Source organism: Erithacus rubecula (genome assembly GCF_903797595.1).
Source record: "Erithacus rubecula genome assembly, chromosome: 1".
NCBI classification, from domain to species: Eukaryota; Metazoa; Chordata; class Aves; order Passeriformes; family Muscicapidae; genus Erithacus; species Erithacus rubecula.
In genome coordinates, this window is record NC_136658.1 from 74,867,978 (window position 1) to 74,890,379 (window position 22,402).

General features: G+C 39.5%; 1 protein-coding gene across 2 annotated transcripts; it reads left to right on the top strand.

Annotated features, from left to right (window-relative positions):
* Positions 1-902: 902 nt before the first annotated feature.
* On the top strand, positions 903-22,200 carry HSPH1 (heat shock protein family H (Hsp110) member 1). Of its 2 annotated transcripts, XM_079298402.1 has the most exons (18): positions 903-1,199; positions 1,980-2,037; positions 5,802-5,942; positions 7,685-7,807; positions 9,063-9,162; positions 9,903-10,036; positions 10,508-10,752; positions 11,632-11,860; positions 12,726-12,832; positions 14,061-14,194; positions 16,240-16,445; positions 17,229-17,360; positions 18,099-18,236; positions 18,648-18,773; positions 19,316-19,423; positions 19,533-19,652; positions 20,718-20,879; positions 21,338-22,200. In XM_079298402.1, the coding sequence occupies exons 1-18, from the start codon at positions 1,093-1,095 to the stop codon at positions 21,536-21,538; spliced, it is 2,571 nt and encodes an 856-aa protein (XP_079154528.1). In that variant the 5' UTR covers positions 903-1,092; the 3' UTR covers positions 21,539-22,200. The 2 variants fall into 2 exon arrangements, with proteins under 2 accessions (XP_079154528.1, XP_079154529.1); XM_079298403.1 differs by lacking the exon at positions 17,229-17,360.
* Positions 22,201-22,402: the final 202 nt, after the last annotated feature.

The following is a 22,402-nucleotide window of genomic DNA, read 5'->3' on the forward strand; positions in this document are numbered from 1 at the left end:
TCAAGTATGAAGGAACGCTTTATCAGAAATTGCCGAACTACAGTACCTAGAAAGAGAGGGATGGGGGTGGAAACATCTTGCCTCTTCCATGCAGGAACACTCAGGACACTGAATGCTATCACCTCTCCCTGCCCTTTGTAACTTCCAGGACCTGAAAGGCAGCACCTAACATGCAGAGAGGACATAGTCTTAAGTTGTGCCAGGGGAGTGTGAGGCTGGACATGAGAAAGTGAGATTAGACATTGGAATGGGTTGCCCAGCGAGGTACTCCAGGGGGAGTCACTGCCCCTGGAGGTGTTTAAGGAAAGACAGAATGTGGCACTCAGTGTCATGGTTTGGTGGACATGGTTCAGTCACAGGCTCGATGGCAGAGATCTTTTCCAACCTAACTGATTCTGTGATGGTTGTACTGCTGACAACCGAAACCAGAACCTGTGTACCCATCATACCTCCGTACGGAATGCAGAAGGGTAAGGCTTCTTCCAGCAGGGATGGGGTTCTGCACAAAAAGCTAGAGCTAGAAGGCAATAGGACATTTATGTTATAGTGGATTGTGACAGACCGAGACAAAAGCCCTCTGCAGAGAGCTGGTGTGTAGAATTAGCATATTTAGCCTGCCAGCCCAGGGGGGAGACACCTACAGGAGCGTGCCAAGGCACTCCAGAGAGGGTTCCCAGCGCACTAAAGCAGGGCCATCGGCACGGAGAGCGGCTGCTCCCCCCGTTCCCGCACATTCCGGGTGGGAAAGCCCCCGCCTCTCCCGGCCCCGCCCGCCTGGCGCCGCCCCGCGCGGGGCCGGCGGCGTCCGCCGTCGCCATGGGAACGGCTTGCGTCACCGCGCCCGGCGCCGCCGATTGGCGGGAATTGTTCGAGAAGGCGCCCGAGGGCGGAAGCGGAAGCCGCACGTGGAGCCGGTGAGTGGCTGCCGCAGTTTCTGGAAACTTCGCCTCATTGTCATATTTAAAGCGGCGGCGGCGCTGGTGCTGGGTCCCCTCCCCGTCCGCCCGCCCGCGCACGCTACGGGGACCGGCGGCCGAGGCAGCACCGGGAGCTAGCCGGGCACAGCGGGGGCCTCCTTCTGGCGCCGGCGCCATGGCCGTGGTGGGCTTTGATTTGGGCTTCCAGAGCTGCTACATCGCCGTGGCGCGGGCCGGCGGCATCGAGACCGTGGCCAACGAGTTCAGCGACCGGTGCACTCCGTGAGTGCGGGGGCCGCTCTGTGCCCGCGGGGGGAAGGTGCTGGAAGTTTCGCGGCGGGGCGCGGGGGGGTTCCCGCTGTGCGGGGCCGGCGCGTTCCCCGGCACCCGCCGCCTCCCTGCGGGCTCCTTGCGGGCTCCCGGGGGGGGCAGGTACGGAGTGGCGGGGCCAGTGGCGTTCCGCTGTGTGTCCCTATCCCTTCACCCGCTGTGTCCCCCTGTCCCCCCGGGTCCTGACCCGCTCTCTGCCCCCTCCCCGCTCCCCACGCTGTGTCCCCCCGTGTCCCGTTCGCCGGGGCTGGTCCCCGGGCAGTGCCGGGGATGGAGGGGCGGTGCGGTGCGGCAGGATCCCCGCGGGGGCAGCCCGGGTTAAGTGGGACGCGGGGGGAAGGCGCTGCCACTCGTGCTGCGTGGGATGGGCTCTGCCAGCTGCTCCGCTTTAGTCAGAGGTCAGGTATAGAAAGCCTCTGGCTCCGAGCTGGAGTTATTGGCAAGTTAGAAGCAGCCGTGCACAGGCGGGTAGGGTGTAGTCTGGCTGTGAGCTCTGAATGCGATCACTCGGGTTTTTCCGTTTGGATAAGCCATTGTGAAAAGTCCTGGGTTTGAGCCACGGCTTTAAGATGGATAAAAGTATTCCTGTAGTTTTTTACTGCGAACTGGAGGAATGATACTTTGGTGGAAAGACTTGGGTGTTTTATCTGCAGTAGCAGAAAATTAATCTGTGACAGTTCTCAGTTGTGTTTGTTGTCAGGACCGAGTTAATTAGCCTGTTGTTCCTTCCAGGTCGGTGGTTTCATTTGGATCAAAAAACAGAGCTATTGGTGTTGCAGCTAAAAACCAGGTAGGTTATTATTTCCTGCTGCAAACTGTTGAAGTACCAGTGGGTGTAAAGAGAGTTGGCTGGGTGCAGTTGAAGCCGAAAAGCTTCAGTTTCTTGTTGAGCCTTTTATTTTAGAAATGCTGCACTGTGCTGCCATGCTTTCTTCAGAGAAATGTAGGATGTTTTTGCTAGAATGCTTCTGCTCTCTTTTTTATTAATGTAATACTTTCCAGTTGAATATGTTCCTATTCTGTTAGGGTCACTGGGTTTCTTTTCCTAATGATTGTTTACAGGATTTTCCTTGTACTTGAAGGAAAACATTTCAAAATGCTGTATATAGCTTCTTAAAATTAGATGTAAGGGGAGAGGTTTGGCTTTGATTCTTAAAGCTATTTAGGGTACCTTACTACCTTTGGATTTGCTGTAAATTAAATGCCTCTGGTTTAGAAGGTGCAAGTCCTTATTTTGGGGTTTTTTGTTTTGTTGTTTTTTTTTTTTTAATTGAGGTGCTCTGAAAGATTGAATGTTTTCCTTGTTAAAATATTGTTTTTAGTTTAGAAGGAAAATTTAATTCCAACAAGTCTCAGAATAACAAAATGTCATGATTAAATAAATCCTCAGGCACTGTATATTGTTACATAACTGCTGCTGAGAGATCAAGCATGCAGCCTCCACTGGCCTGTGCATCTCTCATGTAGTAAAAGGACTGCAGTGGGTTTCCATGGAGAGAGCACTAAAGGAGACTTTATTCCACTGTAATAGCGCTCCTCTTAATTTTGAATAGCTGAGGCAATACAAGTACTTTACATATTAACAAGCACACACACTTTCAGTTACAGTTTCAGGTTAACATTTGGAGTAGTGAAGTAAATACACATTTTTGTTTTTTCCTTAAATTTCATTTTGGCATTGCTGAGTTGACTGCTGACAATGTTACAAGTTAGAAACCAGTATGAGTCATTAGTATGCAAAAATGACTTGTTACTCAAAAAGGGAAATGATCTGAATCCTATGTACTCTCAAGCGTGTTTCAGTATTGTTAATTGTTCCAGTAGATGCTGTGGAAACCATGAAGTAAGCTGAAAGTGGGGCAGATTCTCCCTTAGATTGCATTTACACTGATGAACTATTTGCACTGATGAACACCTGTGACTTTAGTTGCCTTCAGACTAACCTGTATGATGTTACTATATTGAGTGTTTCATGCTTGCCTCTTCTGGTAGTTGAAGCTAAATATTTTTGCCAGGAAAAAAAGAATGTGATACTTAAAGTGATAAAAGATGATAGATTATTTATTTCTCTAGTTGTAAGTGGTCCAGTTTGGCTGATGACCTGAGATTTGAATTATCTTTCTTTTGTAAATGTGGAAGTTTCCTCACATGGACTACTCATTGTTACATTTTTGGTGTCCTAAGGTGTAGGGTTGTAGTAGGGTTGTGCTTAAATATAGGAGTAAAATGATTCTTTTCATTTAAAAAAAACGGCAAACAACAAAATCCCACAAAATAAAAAAAGAGTTTTGACTGGTGACTTCTACAGTGTGATTTTGTGAGAGTGCTCAAAATACTCAGAGGTGCTCTCTTTAACATTTGAGAAATTGCTGCTGGAGCAAATTTTCAGAGAATTTCTGTTGCCTTTAAATAAGTGTGGTAGCACTGGAGATGAGAACAGTACGTTAGTTAACAGACCATAATTCTCAGCTTTCTTAATTGTGACTAAGCAGGAAGATATTAAAACATGCTACAGACCTAATGGCATACAATTACTCTAAAAATATCTTAAGATTGTTCTCTTAGAAAAGGCTTTGAGGTTAATTCTAAATTAGGCTATAAAAGCTGCCAGAGTGTTTGCACTTCTCTGCCCACTACATGGTAATAATTCCTGCTGCTACGTTCTTCAGCCATACAGCTGTGAAATATGTAGCATTCAAGTACTCTGAAGTTGTGGCTATACAAATAAATGAAACCATGCTGGCAAACAATCTTCAACACAAGAACCTAACTCCTCAATCTCATTAAAGTCCTGGAATAGTTCCTGGCGTGATTTTTGGCCTGTGCTAACTTGTGCTCGTGCTATTAATTGCTGAGCACTGTTCAGTGATTAGATAAACCAAGGATGATTCTCTGCAGGGAGTCTTGAGTGTGACATCTTTCCACAGACACAACTGTCTGAAAGTTAGTGTTTGTTAGTGGGAGTGTGGCCTCCTTTTTTGTCAGGGAGCTTTTCTGTAGGAGAGCTGTCCTAGTTGAGTAGTTTTCTAATACAAGATGTAACTTTCTTCTTCCATTTCGTGGTGGAAAATTTTATATGCAACAAGGAATTGTTTTTGCTTTTCTCTGAGGGTAATGAATGCTATACACATTCCTTGGTATGCTCAGCATTTGAGCTGCTATCATGCTGTCTGTTGGTGCCTGCCTAAATCTATTCTGTAGATAACACATTTTTATAATTTTTCCCTAATAAAATAGTAGTATTAATTCTACTCAGAGATAGTTGCAGTATCTCTTAGGCTGCTCTAGTTGTCTGGTTGCTGTTGTGCTTTGCATTTCTGATAAGGAATGCTTCTCTATCACTTGCTTGCACTGGTGAGCTTGCATTGTAGTTTAGCATATACTTCAAGCTAATGTTAGAAAAGAAGGTTCCAAGTTGTCTATGCACTGTATTTTTTGGTCTAGTCCAAGAATTTAAGTAGCTGCCAGGTGAATGTGAACAAGAAAATGATGTGATTTCAAAGTAGCTCAGGGAGGAAAAAGTAAGTGTTGCAATGTTTGGGGACACTTAAGCTTGACACTTAGTAACTAGGAAAGCCCTTTTTTGCACTTAATGTAATGATGTTTAAAGTGGAGGTAGTGGAGTTTGGGTTGGAGGGCCAGCTTACAAACAGATAAACTAGCTTCAAATGTAGTTGCAATCTTTAAACATCTGGATTTGGTCTAAGCTCTGTCACCCAAGGTGAGTGGCTCTGGTTGCCCACACAGGCAGCAGCAGAATGCTCCAGTGCAGTGCACAGGGGGGTTCCCTGAACTGGGGGAATGTCACAGGGAGACAAGAGCTGCCAGTGGCACTGGCTGATGGGACCTGGGTGGGGCCAGGAGCAGCAACAGCAGTTTTCCCCCAGATATAAAATAAGCCTTTAGGGAGAAACTCACTGAGGTGCTAGAGTGAGTCCAGAGAAGGGCAGTGGAGTTGGGGAAGGGTCTGGAGTGCAAGTCCTGAGAGGAGCAGCTGGGGGTGTTTAGCCTGGAGAGGAGGAGAAGCTCAGGTGTGCCCTTATCACTGTCTGCAGTGACCTAAAAGGAGCATGAGTTGCACATATTTAAATTGGCTATTAGGATTTTTTTTTACACCAAAAGGTTTGTAAATGTTTGAACAGGCTGTCCAGGGAAATGGTGGAGTCCCTGTCATGGGAGGTATTTAAAAGATGTGTGGATGTGGCTTTTGGGGACATTGGTGGTCTTGGCTGTGTTAGGTAGGACTTGATTGGAAAGATGTTTTCCAACTTAAATTATTCTGTGATTCTAAATTAATTGACTATAGTAGTAAGACTCTGTTGATCATTTCAGATAGTTTTATAAACCTTAGTAAGTAATGGTCTGAAAGTCTGTGTCTAACTTATTAATGAGTTGATAAAAAGTACCAGACAATAATTACCAGTGTTAAATAAAACAGTGTGACAAGGGAGTGAGTGAGTGGTTGTCTGAAAACTTGTGCTTGGGGGCATACAGAACAGCACTGAACATTGCTGATTAAGAGCAGATTTCTAACTGTCCTGTATTTCTTTACAGCAAATTACTCATGCCCACAACACTGTATCTAACTTCAAGAGATTCCATGGCCGTGCATTTAATGATCCTTTTGTTCAGAAGGAAAAAGAAAAGTTGAGCTATGATTTGGTTCCCATGAAAAATGGTGGTGTTGGAGTGAAGGTAAATCTGCACTGTTTCTTCCTGGGTTATATAGATAAATCTCAAGTCTTATATTTTTAGTCATGAAAATATGGGTTTCTTTTAACTATCCTAAAGGGTAGGTAGGTTGTTTTAATCTTTCTGTTAAAGAAAAGCTCTTCTATGAATAGACAGCTTGATCTTTAAATAGTGGATGTTAACCTTCAAATTAAGGTTCATTTACGAATAATTGCTGAAATGCAGGTTTCCCTGTTGGCAAATTGCACATCTAGATCAAACACACTGGCAGAAAAACTGCTAAGTTAATTACAAGGTTGTATGGCTTTACTTCAAAGTATGGCTTTGTCACTTTTGTGTGGAATGCACTGCAGCAGATATTATTACGTGGTTTACAAATGCTTTAGAAAGTAGTCTGAACTCTTCTTCAGAATAATTACCATAAATAAGTGTCAAGTGTGTCTTTAGTGGACTGCCTGGAGTCAGTTACTTGCAAAAGGCTGTTCAAAACCAGCTCCTACCAAAACCAGCTCCTACCACACTGCAGGTTTGGTTCTTGCTTACTCTCCAAGGACTTCACTGATACAATGTCATCTTTCCTAGAATAGGTTGAGTTAATTACATTGTGCCCATTTACAGAAATATGTACCATTGCTGATAATGAAGCTTTTCGGGCATAACAGGCAGTTTTTGCTTGTTAAGTCATTGTTTCACTAATGAAGACCTTAGCTTGAGCTGGTCCCTCAAAACTTCCGTATAGATCAGTCCTAAGTAGTGAATAGATCACAGAATTATATGCATGAAAGAATCCTGACTGGAAAAATAGCCAAGCTTTACAAAAGCAAAGATGCCTTTTCTTTTGCTCTTTGTGACTTGTGAGGTTCACAGATAAATTCAGACAGAAATTATTGGTTTCTTTTTATCCAGTGTGTAGGAGTCTTGTATTATGTGAGAGTCTAGTGTTGGGAGAACGCTACTAGTTGGTATTTTTCCTATTTTTCTTGGCTACTTGGTGAACAAATTAGTATTAATTTCTATTTAACTGTGGTTAAAAAGTTTTAATAATTGATTCAGTAACATTCAGTAAAACTGGGAGGTTCAGGGAAAATTTTTTTTATTAAAACCAAAATGCCTGATTTTTCCCCAAATTGTACTGAGTGAATAGAAGTGCTACTTTCAAGGATCAGTTGTAATGTGCTACTTCACTTCATCATTGTCATATATTCTATTGCATGATAAAAATGGCAATTCAAGAGTATTTTTTGCAAGGAGAGCAAGAAATAAACTTTTTGCTAAGCTTTATCTTAAATTTTTAGTTGTTTGATGTGTCTAGGTGAATTGTTGTCATACAGTTATTCCTTTCAGAGACTCCTAACATATTTGAGCAGAAGGATAAAAATGCCAAGGGAAAATAGACAGCAAGTAGTTCTGTACATTTTTTGCATTTGGCATCAATTTGAGAAATGATGGCTTTTTTTGCTTAATGGTGTGCCACATCTTAAACTTGTCACTTTTGGCCATTTCCTTGCCATTTCCTTGATCTATGTAGTTGATGTAGTTCTTGATGTTTTAAGATGGTGAGAATGGAATTACTGCTTGTATAAACACTCAACTGGGAAATCAAATTGTAAACTGAAGTTCTGTAATGAAGTAATGAAGCATGTCATGGTTCATAGAGTATTAGCCAGCAGTGTATCAAAGAGCATTAAATATATGTAATTTTCCTCCAGTTGAACTAATGGAATTATTTTACCTATTCTATCCAGGTCATGTACATGGATGAGGAGCACATCTTCAGTGTGGAACAGATTTCAGCTATGCTATTGACTAAATTAAAGGAGACTGCAGAGAGTAACCTGAAAAAGCCAGTGACAGACTGTGTTATTTCTGTAAGTAATTGTAGTGCACAGGAACATCATGTCTTTTAACTTCAGTTACTGAGGGCATTTTGTTTCTATTCATGCAGAGTGAAAAAGAACTCTGCTAAGCACTTACAAAGGGATTAATCTTAACTAGCTTTAGAGCTTTTGACTTAAAGAAATCCCAGGGCTGCTGCCATATTCCAGACCCTGACTAACTTCATGAACTCATTCTCTTGGAAATGTCTGAACCTTTGGACCCAAAATGTCTCTGGATCCAGGTATATACCCTTTTGGAACAACTTGTTTTCATGACTAAGCATACTAATTACTCATTAAAGTAAATACATATATTTGTGGTTTTTCTTGAATTTAAAACAATTTAGTAACATCTTTAATAAACAATTCCCTTTGTTTGTCAAAATTTCCCCTCTGGCAGCTGAAAATTTTAGTTTCTGTCCTGTTTATCTTCATCTTTTCAGCAAGTTTTGTTTATTTTTTTTTTTTTCAATGTTATGACTGCACAGAAAATGACCTCAGATCAAGAACAGTCTTTCCATTGCAAAGCCCCAAGTATAAAATAACACCTGCCTCTCTGTTCTCAATGACTCTGAACAAGTCTGTCTCATGTTGCATCTAGGAATATTTAGCTCTGTTATTATTAGAAATGTTGATTCTCCAGTTGATACCTGGAAAGCTAGCTCTTCATGTGTCCCTAGGAGGGGACATCAGATGGCACTGTCCAATGCCAATGCTAGAAGTCTGTAGAAAATTTTCAACAGCAAATTCCTTCAGAATTTTTGAGCACTTCTTGCCCAAAGTAATTTCTTCCAAAATAGTCTCTTCATTTTTTATCACTTTATTTCTTTGCATCTCTCACATCTGTAGTATTGCTGTACATTTTTAGTTCCTTCTTTCCCTTTTTTATGGACAGGAGTATACCTGCTAGTTCTAATTAAGATATTCCATGTCACTGTTTTAATAATACCCAGTTTCACATTTTGGGCCAGCACTTAATGTTATTAGCATTTGTATTAAAATAACTCACATATTTCTTGCTGGTGTGTGCTCATGTAAATTAACTGGTACTGGTTAAATTCCATCTCTGAATAGAATATTTCAAGTGTCAATTCAATAGGGTAGCTGCATTTTACAGGCTTGCAGTAAGTGTCCTCCTCCAAGAGGAGGAATAGATACATTTTTTAATTAATACTTTTAAATAAATAGTGCAGTGTCTCATCTCACTTTCTGAAAATAACTTTGTATTCTCGCCTGCTTTCTTCAGGTTCCATCATTTTTCACAGATGCTGAAAGGAGGTCTCTTTTAGATGCAGCTCAGATTGTTGGCCTAAATTGTCTTAGATTAATGAATGACATGACAGCAGGTAAGTGGGATAAAATAGCAATTCTGCAAGTGACAGGTGGGGTAGGGGGTGCATTTAATTACTCTAAGAAATAGGACAAACTTGAAAAGGCAAATATGAGACAAATATTTGAAAAACTTTGCTATTCTTTTCTTGGTTTAATGTCTTTTGTGTGAAGAGGTAGATGTTATCAAGCTCCAGTGAAATTATCTCCCTGAGCACTTAGGAGTCACTACATGGGCTTGGACTACTTGTTCATTTAGTGTACTGCCCAGATGCACAGTTGCAGGATTTAAAGACTCTTTAAGGAAGTTCCTTGATTAAACATCAACACTTCATAAGTTCCAAGGCTTTTTCAGTATAGTTGGGGTTTTAAACAGACTCATGGCTCTGTTCACCATTTATACAACTCTCAGACATTCCCAGCTTGGAAGATACTAACTGTAAATACTAAACTGGGTTTGGGTTGTTAAGGCATTCTATGTTTTTGATTACTTTACAAGGCAAAAAAAGCAAACACAGAAAACCCAAACAAATGCTTAGGGAGCATATTACATGACTAAGGGAGTATGTTCTGCTTTTTAGGTCTTACAGCTTAGATAAATGGAATAAAGCTTCCATGAAGATAGTATATCTTGCACAGGTGTATGTCTGGATTTTTCTTGATGCTTTTGATCTTACAGCTTCATATTACAGGGATTTGATGGTATGCCACTGGAAACTAGAGGTTGTGTGGATAATATCTGACATTTCTTTTGCAGTGGCTCTGAATTATGGAATTTATAAACAAGACCTTCCAGCTCCTGAAGAGAAGCCACGGATAGTTGTGTTTGTTGATATGGGACATTCTGCATTTCAAGTATCAGCCTGTGCCTTCAACAAGAGTAAATTGAAGGTAGTAAGATTAAATGGCAATAAAAGGTTTTATAAGCAATTAGAATCAAATAGCCTGGCAGTCTGCCTGCTTTTTAAATTCTGAAATACTTTAATGCACGGAAAGTGGCAACACGTCAAGGTGAAGGTTTTCACCAGTGTCCTTCATTTCATTAGAATTTTTTCAAACATGTTGTAAATTTATTGCAATATACAAATGTAACAAATATAATACAAGTGCTATAATTTGTTTTATCTAAATGAGAGTGTGTGTGAATTAAAATTTTGAATATGTTGGATTGCCACTTAGTTAATTTGATAGTCTTATTTCCTCTGTAAAAGTGAATATCTTTGGATGTTGTGGTTCTGCACTGGAAGACAGGCTGACCTGTCCCAACATTTTTTTGAAGCAAGGATTTGCTGGTATTGGAAGATTGCTATTCACTTTGATTTTATTAGTGTAAGACTAAACAATTGTGTTCTTTCACACCAGGTACTTGGCACAGCATTTGACCCTTTCCTTGGTGGGAGAAACTTTGATGGAAAACTGGTAGATTACTTTTGTGCAGAAATAAAATCAAAGTACAAACTAGATCCAAAAACCAAAGTTCGGGCTCTTCTTCGTCTGTATCAGGAATGTGAGAAACTGAAGAAACTAATGAGTTCAAATAGCACAGACATTCCCCTAAATATTGAGTGTTTCATGAATGATATTGATGTATCTGGAAAAATGAACAGGTGAGTTCTGTACAAGACAGGCATTTGCTTTGGTGGCCATATTTTTTAAACAAGTGTTTCTTTCTGTATTTAAAAGAAACTTAACATGCTAAAGTTAAGTGTAAGTCCTGCATAGCTGTGGCATTTTTGTAATGCTGGATAGCTGAGGCTGGGAAATGTGGTATTCAGCTACTTGAGTAATGTTTCAGTGCAATAAAGCATGCATAAGAAGTTTGGATTCTTTTTGTGGAGTATGTTCTTAAAACCATGGATTGATGCATGCAAACCAGAGGGTTGGCTGCATATTTAGACCTTCTGCATACTTTAGGTAACCTAAATCCCATACTCTTAAGATAGCAATAATTTAAACTTTTTCTTTGTCTCTGTGCTTAGTGTACTGTGGATATTGGTAGAGAAATGGAGGGCAGAAACAGTGCTTATGGGTGATGACTTGGTTATGGTCCAAGTGTAAATGAAGTCTCTCTTGCACATGTTCACAGGCATGGCTTCATTTGTTAGTTCTATAGCTACTGCTAAGAGTGGTGGGGTTTTTTTCTTCCAGTATTTAGGCAACTGTTTTTCATTTCAAGGGAAGTGTCATTGTTTTCTGACTTCTTATCTATAACCTCTGCTCTCAGGCAAATATATAGCAGCTGCCCAAACAAAGCCTTTATCTTATTTAACTACATTGATAGTGGCTTAGGAAAATTGGTAAGTTGTTTGTGTACTGCCTTGTCTATGGCTGCCACTTTGGCCTGCTCACAGGAGTTTAGCTCTAAGTCTCTTTGCAGTGTTGTCAACTAACCTAGTCAGCATCAATTTGGAAACAAATACCGAGCAAGGAATTGTGGGACAAGCATTCTTTAGTTAATTCCAAGTTAATTCCAATTTTTTCCTTAGGTCACAATTTGAAGAATTGTGTGCTGACCTGCTGCAAAGGATAGAGGTGCCTCTGCTTTCATTAATGGAACAAACACAACTGAAAGTGGAAGATGTAAATGCTGTAGAGATTGTGGGAGGAGCAACCCGTATTCCTGCTGTCAAAGAGAGGATTGCTAAATTCTTTGGCAAGGATGTCAGTACAACACTGAATGCAGATGAAGCCATAGCTAGGGGCTGTGCTCTGCAGGTATAGTGCTGGCAACTCTTGATGAAATTAAAAGATGTATTTCTTGTAGTGCTTTCATGAAGAATTAGTCAAGCAGTTATGAAAAATTGTAGAAGTGGTCCATTTTAAACACACATGTTCACAAAGTCTTTTTATGGGACTATGCTGTTTAAAAAGTCCAGAGTACTCCTCTTGGGTGCAGTACTTCGTTGCAGGGTATATTCTGTAAGCAGCTCACTGCTCTTCAGAAGAACATGATCTAGGGGTCTTTAATGCCAAAAATGTAAGTTGTTGTCAAGATGAAATATATTTTTACTCAACAAGATATGAGGAGTGTCTATGGAGAGCCGAAACCACTGCAAGTTTGACTTTTCTACTATCCAACCTGCCATCAATGTGAAACTTTGTCTCCCTCACATTTTTACTGTTTCAAACTGTATTTTACAAGCAAACCACTCATTCTGTGTTCTTCCTGTTCTCTTTTAACTTCTTGTCTTATTTCACCCTCTTCTCTTTGACTTCTTTCTTTACTCCATCTCACTAACAGGTTCCTATTGTCAGCAATCAGTTGTGTTCAGGGAAAGAAGCAGGACCCTTTAGATAAACACTCCTTTTAGGACTAAGTAGTGCAGCATTTCCCTTTTTAAGTCCTGCTATTAGAGTGTTGCCCTTATTCACAAGCTACAAAAGGCTTGCTAACACAGCACTTAAACACTTGTGTGTAAGATTTCTCTTCTTGTGCTGCACTGAAATTGTGTATTGAACTAGTTCTGCCTAATCAAATCAATACAGTTCTCACTTGTTCAAAGTTTTTTTTTGCTGTCTTGGTTAGTGAAGTAGAAGAGTTAACCAGCTTTAATGCAATTTTTTATTTTTATTTTTTTAGTGTGCCATTCTTTCTCCAGCTTTTAAAGTGAGAGAATTTTCTGTGACAGATGCTACACCTTTTCCAATATCTCTGCTGTGGAACACAGAAGCAGAGGACACTGAAGGGTAGGTTACTCAGACTACCATTCTGTGATGCTTTTGACCTTCATAATTCAAGGGTAATGTTCTTGCATGCATTTAGATTAGGATCTTGGTATTCTCATGTAGAAAACTCATAGCCCATGTACCAGAGATGCTTGACAGGGAAGATTGTAAAGACATAGGTGGAAATTTTAACTGTTTCATCATTTGTAAAAATATAAAGATTTTTAAAATGTGAGTGAAAGAGCTACCAACTAGTATCTTGTCTTGCACTGCCTTTATCTGGTTGTCAGGATTAGGAATATAACATTAACTTTAGGTTAATTAGGTTAATACCTAGGTCCTGATTGCACTTTGCCTTCTGGCTTTTCATTTTTTACTCAAGGTGTTCCCAACACCTGTCTTGATTTATTAGTAATATTATGTACTACGGATATATTGTGAGCTTATATGGATGCTATTTATCTAACTGAAGCAAGAATTTCATACCTAGTAAAAATTTAACATGTGTAAGATAATTTCTTGCTGCTTTCTCTTACAACTTACATCTGTTACTAACTGTGCTGTTCCTGTGGGAAATGCAATTGCTTTCTAAGATGTAAAGAACTACAAGTTCAACTTCTGGAAAAATAATAGTTCTAGAGGGATCTGTTCATACCTTTTTCATGTTCTTTGTAGTTAAGACTTTGTCTGTTTTCTGTGGAGGTGCAGGGCCTAATTGTTCTGTCACTTGTGAGAGCAGCCTGTGGGTTCATGTTCTAGGTAAAGCTCTCACTTTCTCACATTTAGGCTATTAGATGAGATCTTCCACAGTTAGAAGGTAAAACTTGGTAGGAAATTAGAATTAGGGTGGCATAATAGTGGACCTGCCATAGAACACCAAGTAAAGCTGGTTGTTTTTCTGTCGTGTTGAAGAATGAATAATAATCTGGTGTCAGGGTTCTCAACTGAGCCATGGAACATAAATGAGTAAGGAATTAACAGGGCTATAATTATCTTTTTGAGACTAAGGAAGGGTGCAAATTATGATTCAAAATACAGCGTTCCAAGCTCAAATACTGGAATAGGATGATTTCTTATTACAGTAAGGAACAGTAAATCCTTTTCCCTTGCTGTACAGTGTGAAGTATCTTCATATTGTTCAGAAGGGTAAATGTCTCAAAACATGATGTTCCTTTGAAGATTTCTGGCCCTATCAAAACCTTTCAGCTCAAATACACCACTAAAACTGGTATTTTTCCCTTAATTGCAGAGTTCATGAGGTCTTCAGCAGAAATCATGCAGCACCTTTCTCAAAGGTACTTACATTCTATAGGAAAGGTCCATTTGAGCTAGAAGCTTTTTATTCTGATCCTAATGGAGTCCCATATCCTGAGTCAAAAATTGGTAAGTAGTTGTCCTGGAAATGATGTTGTGTCCAATAGAATGATTTGAGATCAAACAGTATCTGTGTTGTGGTGCAGTATGGTTATATGGTTATGATGTATATATTCAGGTTTTTGTCTCTGAGGACTCAGAATTTTCCCATTCCTGAGGCATCTGAATGAGTATTATTTATTTTTCTTGCTTATAATGTTGCTTTGGCTAAATGAAGAAATGAGGGGAAAAAATGAATATCTACAGCTAAAATGTGGTTATCACTACAGAATGTAGTTCTGTAACTTTTAAAATCTTTTCTGCTTATCACTGAAGCAAGCTAGGAATAATTTTAAAATACTTCCTGTATATAAAAAAAAACATGTCTTAAATAACTAGTTGTTGTTTTTACCTATACCCTCTGGGATTGACATAATGCTGAATAGCTTTTAATCAAAGCAGTCTGAAATAGTGGCAGCTACAAGACTACAGTATTGATTTGCCTGTGTAACATTTCTAAGCAACTCTTTCATACTTTTTTGATGAATTGCAGCTCTTGACAGTGTTGATATTTACAAAGAGCTTACGACATGGTTAGTTAGAAAAAGACTGATGGTGAAGACAGGCCAATTAAATAATTGTTCTTGAGTTCTAAATATGTAATTGAATGTTGTATATTTGAATACCATATATTTTGAAAAACCAGCACATTGGAGAGGGACTTACTACAAGCACAAGTAGTGACCATACAAGGGGGAATAGCTTTAAAAACTGCAAGAGGGGAGGTTTAGATTGTATATTAGGAAGAAATTGTTTGCTATGAGGGTGGTGAGGCACCTGGAGTAGGTTCCCCAGAGAAGTTGTGGATGTTCCATCCTTGCAGGTATTCAAGGCAGGTTGGATGAGGCTTTCAGCAGCATGGCCTAATGCAAGGCAAGGGGTTTGGAACTCCATCTTTAAGGTGGCTTCCAACCAAGGCCATTCTTTGTTTCTCTGACAGTGTTCTGTAGTTACATCAGTACAGAGTTACATCAGGTTTCCTTTTGTGGTTAACTCTTACCATAAAGGCTGTTGGTAGAGTTTGTCAGTGTTCAATTTATATGGCTTTAACAAACAGGAAGCTGTTTAACTGCTGTTCTGGAAACTGATAAGAACAGAACTGAAGATCAGATTTGTTTCAACTCAGTTGCCAATTAATCCTTTGCTCAGAACAGAATTGCTGGTATGACTAATGGGTGAAGTAGTAGTTTTAATGAAACTGGCAAAAGGGAGAACAAGTCTCATGAGTCAAATATTAATGCTGAATTTGCAAGGCAGAGGATTACATTCCTTAGCCTGTGAGACAGGCAGGTAAAAGCTTGTGCACTTGTGGTCTAGATCTGTTGCTGGAAGAATTGTGTGTGTAGATGTGTATATTTGACCTGCAAAATTGGGGAACTTTGCAGCTAAGTGAGCATTCTGGTCTCCAGGTCATTCTTTTGGTAATCCATACATGGAAAAATGCCTGCAGTTAATGTCAAGGACATCTGTTTGTTCATTTACTCTTAACTAATTATCTCTTACACAATGCTTGTTTCAAGTATTACAGTAGTTAGAGAACAATTAGGTTCTGCCCTAGAATAAAAGGTAATGGCAGACTTGCATGGATGTTAAGCTGTAAGGAAAGCTTCTAGAAATAATGTTTCTATAGTAGGCAGCAACTTGTATTAGAGGGGCACCACTTAATATTGGTGTTAGACTAAGCCCTTTGGTAGTTTTCTTTCAGCCCACTAGTAACACAGATAGCACCAGTTTTGTAATTAGTGCATTTTGTATTTAGTCTGCATTAGTGGTGTCAGGGGAACTTACTGTTTGATTTATAAGATTAGGTTGGCTGAAAAGCAGTGTACTTTGGTTTTATTGTCTTGGTTTTTTTCTGGCAGTGCTGATTTAGTTTGAGGGACCATGAGATTAGCACAGAGGCTTCCTCAAATATTTAGAAAAGAGTTTGTCTATTAAAAAGGGAGATGTTTTCCTCGCTCTGGAGTATTACCTACTCAATTCCACTGTGTGAGTTTTGATTCTTTTGGTTTTAGGTAGGTATGTTATCCAGAATGTGGCAGCCCAGAAAGATGGAGAGAAGTCTAAAGTCAAAGTGAAAGTCCGTGTCAACACTCATGGCATTTTCAGTGTGTCCACTGCATCTATGGTAGAACCAGTTAAAAGTGAAGAGTGTGAAGATGTCAGTGTTGAGACTGAAGTGGAAGCTCAGGACCAGAGGCCTACTGAAAACTTCAGTGATGTAAGTTGACCTTTCTTGTGTGTGAATGTCCTTACTGATTGATGAAAGTGTGTTCTGCTGTTACATACTCTGGAAGAAAAATACCTTCCTCTAAGAAAGCAAAAGGAGATTAATTTTAGGATGTGTGTAGCTGTAAAGAAATGTCTTTACAAGAACAGGAGACAATTTGTGCTATCTTGCAAGTCTGTGGATTTCAAAATCAGTTGTTGTGTGAAGTGCCAAATAGCAGCAGGTCGGTTGAGGGTGGGGTTGCTTACAGCTGCTGTAGTTATCCAGCTGTTCCAAGCAGGACAACTAGATTTGGATTGTTAGTCATCCATGCCCCTTGTGATGAAAGGATTTGTATGTAATCCTTTGTATCAGTAAAGTTTTTTGAAACTTTTTGTGAAAGGAAAAACTGAGTTGTTTTCTACAGCATTGAAGGAGAGGGGAGCACTGGGGAATAACGCACACTGTTACAATCTACTTGATATTTTAATAGTTTTCTGAGGGGGAAAAAACTTAAACATTATGACTCAATAAATTAAAAGCCCCTTTTTTTATAAGAGCAAGTTGGTAGCATGTGCACACACGCACAGCCTGGCACTGTTAACATTTTCATGAAGTCCTCCTGAACTTGCAGCTGGTCTGAATCTCCACAGCTGAAGCGTGTGTGTTTCGGAGTGTGCACAGAATGCTTTGCAGGGCACTTTGTACCGTATGTGCGTCAGCAGTGAAGTGCCCTATACTTAAATGCAAGTGCACATGCCTTCTACATCCTTTGTGCCTGGGCTTTCCTTTCAGAAAAATATCCAGCAAGAGAACAGTGAGGCTGGAACACAGTCCCAGGTACAAACTGATGGTCAGCAAACGTCACAGTCTCCCCCTTCATCAGAACCTCCCTCTGAAGAAAACAAAATCCCAGATGTCAAGAAAGTGAGTGACCCTTTAACTCTGTTGAAAATGTTATCCTATATAATGACTTTTAAAATGATGACATATTTCAGGAGAAGGAACTTGGTGTTGGAACCTTTTCTTTTTCACATCTCTACTATAGTGAAAAATGTCGATCATATGGTGGTTTTTGTGCAGAGTTTTCAAAAGGAGTCCTTCAAGGAGCCTTTCTCTACCACTTCTCCATCTTCTTGCAGTGTTGTAAACTAGTTTATTTGGGTTGAAGACATTTCAATTTAAACAGCAGGTGGAGGCCAAACTTATTAGGCCTGCTGAGGGAAACTGGGATCAGGAATTCATAAACCTGAAAGGAAATAATCAATATGAAACATTTGCCTGCATGTTATTACTAGTGATTTTGTTTTTTTCATCTGTATGAGATGAAAAAATGCTTTGGGTTAAAATCTTAACCACTGTCAGCATCCTTAGTGAGCTGCTACGTTACAGATGGACACTTCTGGAAAATCTGCAAACACACCATGTATCTGAGGAATGTCCTTGCTGAGCTCAGTGCTTACTGTCTGGAAACAGACTGTAAGGAGACTAGGATAGGAGGTGGAATCCTCAAAAAGAAAGTGCCTCATGAGTATATTTTGAAGATTTTAAAAGAACATGGAAAAGCCTTTGTCTGTTCTTCCTCTGAATGTCTTTCATCTAGTGGTATTTTGTCAGAAAAAAAAAGTCAGGAAAATTATCTTATTTTTCTTCTTTCTAACTCAGACAAATGAGAAGAAAGGTGATCAGCCTCCAGAAGCTAAAAAACCCAAGATAAAAGTGAAGAATGTGGAACTACCCATTGAAGCTAACTTGGTTTGGCAGTTAGGAAAAGATCTTCTCAATATGTATATTGAAACAGAGGTGAGTTAGTGTGGTTTAGACTGCTTTCTTGTGTGCAGTTATTAACCAGTCACCTGCTTCTCAAGGCAGCCTCTGTTCTTGTACTGTCACCCTGGAGTGTGGGCTCAATTAACAATGAACTAACATACTGTCTGCCTTCTAACACATAGCTCACAAATGTTTATCAGAAAGATTGAAGTGTCCTTTATAGCAATTAGTATCAGAGCACTGATCCATGGAATGGCATCACAGATTCATTTAAGCTGTTGTAAGAAGTGCAACCCATTTCTTCAAATGAGTACTGCATAATAACGAAAATTTCAACAGTTGGGTGAGCCAAGGCCTCTGGGAGATTATACATGAGCTGTGCTTTGTGGAATGCTGCTTGAATATTGTTATTTTTGAATTAAAATATTTTTCTGTGGTATACAGGGAAAGATGATTATGCAAGATAAACTGGAGAAAGAAAGAAATGATGCAAAGAATGCAGTGGAGGAATATGTATATGAGTTCAGGGACAAGTTGTCTGGACCATATGAAAAGTTTGTTTGTGAAAAGGTAGGTTATGGTTTCAGGAACTTCTCTGAAAATGCTGATATCAAGTATCTGTTCTGTATATCTTGGTTAAACTTCCTCAAAGGCACTCTAGGCATAGGTGCAAAACCAGAACTTCATTGGAATGATGGCTGTGACTAGCCCAGAATTAGGTTTAAGTGTATCAAATACATATCCCTGAATATAGATTTGTCACAAATGGAGGAGAATTTTGTTTCCAATTGAAGCTGGTGACTGGAAGGGAAAGCTGTGTTGCTTTATGTGTAACCAAAACTGTGAATTAGTGTTGCACCCCAAGCACTAAAGCCTAAAGGCCTTCAAGGCCAGAAGTCTATAAATGATACCCTTGGTGTAGGTGTGTTTCTCAGTCCAGAAGCTGGCATGTTTTAAGTAACTTAATTAGGCAAAAGCTGCAGTAGAAATTAAATTTTTGTACAGGAGGCTAAGGATTAATGTGTATGTTTACCTCTGTGTTACTTCAAGACAAACTTGGTGGACTGGTGTGCATTTGGATGTTTGATGTGTTGAATTCTATTGACACACAGGATCTGCAGGGATTCTCTGCCCTCCTAGCAGAGACAGAAGGCTGGCTGTACGAAGAGGGTGAGGATGAAGCGAAGCAGGTGTATGTGGAAAAATTAGAGAATTTAAAGGTAGGCCTCTATTCATATGCCCAAAAAGCAAAATTTCCAAAACACTGTGCCAGACAGCATTAATGAATGTCAATGAATCATGTAAACATGTGCAAATTGCTTTTTCTAGAAATTAGGTACTCCCATTGAAATGCGCTATCAAGAGGCAGAGGAACGACCAAGGCTGTTACAGGAACTGGGACACAGGCTCCAGTATTATGCTACAATAGCTGGGGAATTCAGGAATAAAGTAAGTGACCTTTTTTTAGCCACAGTGCTTCAGTGAGGCTCATTGGCTGGAGGGGCTTCAAATGCACTTTCAGATGAGCTGCAATCTACTGCTATATAGGTCACAAATTTAACACCACAAATGTTTCCCAGTACTCAAAAAAACTCTCACACAGTGTCATGTCTTTAGTTGCTTGATACTTCTGGATGTTTTCAGGTTGAAGAGGATGTTTTTATAGACTTGTGATCTGATTCTTGTCCTTTAAAAAACGGATCCATTTTTTAGAAATGTGCTCCTCTTCCAGTTTTTTCAGGAACAAGAATTATTGTATGGTGAGAAGCATTAGTGTAAAACATAATTGCAGGTAAAGTAGAAAACACAATTTTATTATATGGGTATTTGGGAATTGGTATTTCAACTTAAAGAATTTTAATAGTACAGCTCACAGCATTCAAACTAATTCAATCTGAGACTTGGCATCAGAAACAATTATGTCCTTACAGCTATAGATTTACAAAATTAAGTGAAATTGCTAGTAGTGTTATATGTGAAATAACTAGCATCATTGTAAATAGTATATTTAAGGCTTGGTTTTATTTAAGAATTACAAATATGGATTCATTGGTTGTGTTGCTGGCAGGTCCTTCTCCTGATAGTAGTTAATTATGTAACTGTGGCATTTTGGGGAATGCTAAAGTTGAAAACTGTGATCCTTTCCCTCAGCATCAGAATCCTAATGTCTTAAACTACCTTTGGTGCAGGTAGCCCCTCCAGAATGGGAGAGAATTTTTTTTTAATCACCTTTAAGAATGTTAAACTTTATTGCATGGCCCTCTTGTGAAGCTTCTATGTTCTCTGTGAATCAAATTTCTTGTTCATTTGGATAAAGGAAGCTTTATATTGACATCTGTATTTCCTGTTGTCTCTTCCTGTTATGGAACTCCCCTGTGGCTAACTTCTGTTTATTTTGGCTGTTGGAAGAGATTTACAAGTTATAAATAATTTATATAGACTTGTTGGCATAACTTGATTGCATTATTAACACTTGACATTATTAGCTAATACAAAATGTTTGTGTTTGGACAGGATGAGAAATATATCCATATTGATGAGATGGAAATGATGAAAGTGGAGAAGTGTGTTAGTGAATTGGTAGAGTGGATGAATAATGCTGTGAGTGCACAGGCTAAGAAGAGCTTGGATCAGGATCCAGCTGTGCATTCAAGTGAAATTAAGGCAAAGCTACAGGTAAGTACCATATGAAACTATCTTTAGAGGTTGGTGCTAAAAGTAGACTGGTGTCTGTGCCTTTTGTCTTCCCCAGTTTCATCCTGCTGCTCTAGTGTTCTTGGAAGGCAGAAAGTATGGAAAGGAGGAGATGCAGTAAAAAGCAGAGGAGCTCTGGATACAATTCTGTGGAGCTCATTGATGTTTTGTCTTTGTTACCTTAAATTCAGGTTGTTTTTGTGTTTTACTGAGAGACAAAATAGTATTGAAAAAAAAAACCAACGTGAAGTCCAAAATACTTAGTTGAACTTGGCCCACAGAACATCAGAAAGTATACCAATTATACAATTATTGTATTTCAGGGTACAATAAATACATGTCAGTTTGGACTCAGGGGACCAAATGCAAGGCTTTTGGCACTAGTGAAGCTGGTGGCTCCTCAATATATATTCTGCCCACATCTTTTCCATTTTTTTTAGGAGTTAAACAATGTCTGTGAGCCTGTTGTGACACAACCAAAACCAAAAGTTGACTCTCCTAAGGAGGAAAACCCATTAACTGAACAGAGTGATTACAAAACTGAAGACATGGGAGAAGATGACAAAAATTCTGAAATGCCTCAGCAGAATGGTGAATGTCATCCAAGTGATCAAAATACCATTAACATGGACCTGGACTAAGCCACTGCACTTGCAGCAAATTATTTCATCCCATGACAGAAGATGTTTTGGCTGTCATATGTGGTGGGGGTGGGAATGCTTTGTTTTGGAAACTATTTATATTTTTTTTTCTCAAGACTTGTCTGGGAAATGTTATGTTGTGGGAGGAAGAATAGTAATAGTGTTGGTCATGACTATCCTAAAAGGAAAATTGCCTTGGTAACTTTCAGATTCCTGTGGAATTGTGAGTTCATACTAAGCTTCTGTGCAGTATTTAACCATTTGCATCACTAAAGATGAAAAGAAGCCCTTGCTTTGAAATGTACTGCTCCTTTAAAAGGTTGTAATCAAAACACTCGTAGGCATTTGTAGATGCCAAGGTAGTTTTCTTTTGTCTGGACATCTAATTGGGTATGTCAGAAAAAGCCAGTGTCTGTCCCCTGCATAAGGACTTTGCAGAAGAAACCCTTCTGTCCTGAGGCTTTTGATTGTTGCAGTCCAAAGTACTTACAGGTAATGAGATGGTGAAATGTGTTAGTAGCATGCAGAAACGCTTACGTTTCATCTCTTGCTAAACAATACATTTTTCATGTGGGGTACATAAAATGAAGGAAATGCTAATTCTGTTAGTGTTATTGTGAAGCTTTTTAATGAGCTTTGAAATAAAGTTCATTTTGCTGGTATCTCCTGACATCTGGAGTTGAACTGTTTTCAATACTTTGCCCTAAGTGTTGCCTTCTCACAGTTTGTTAGGCCATTGCTTTGAGTTCCTGTGCAGGAGAGTCATAAACATGCTTAAAACTCTCACACTTTGCACAGAACCAGTGATTAATATAATTCAGCCCCCTAATGAGTTATACCTCTTTCTTTTCTTTGGCCCAAGGG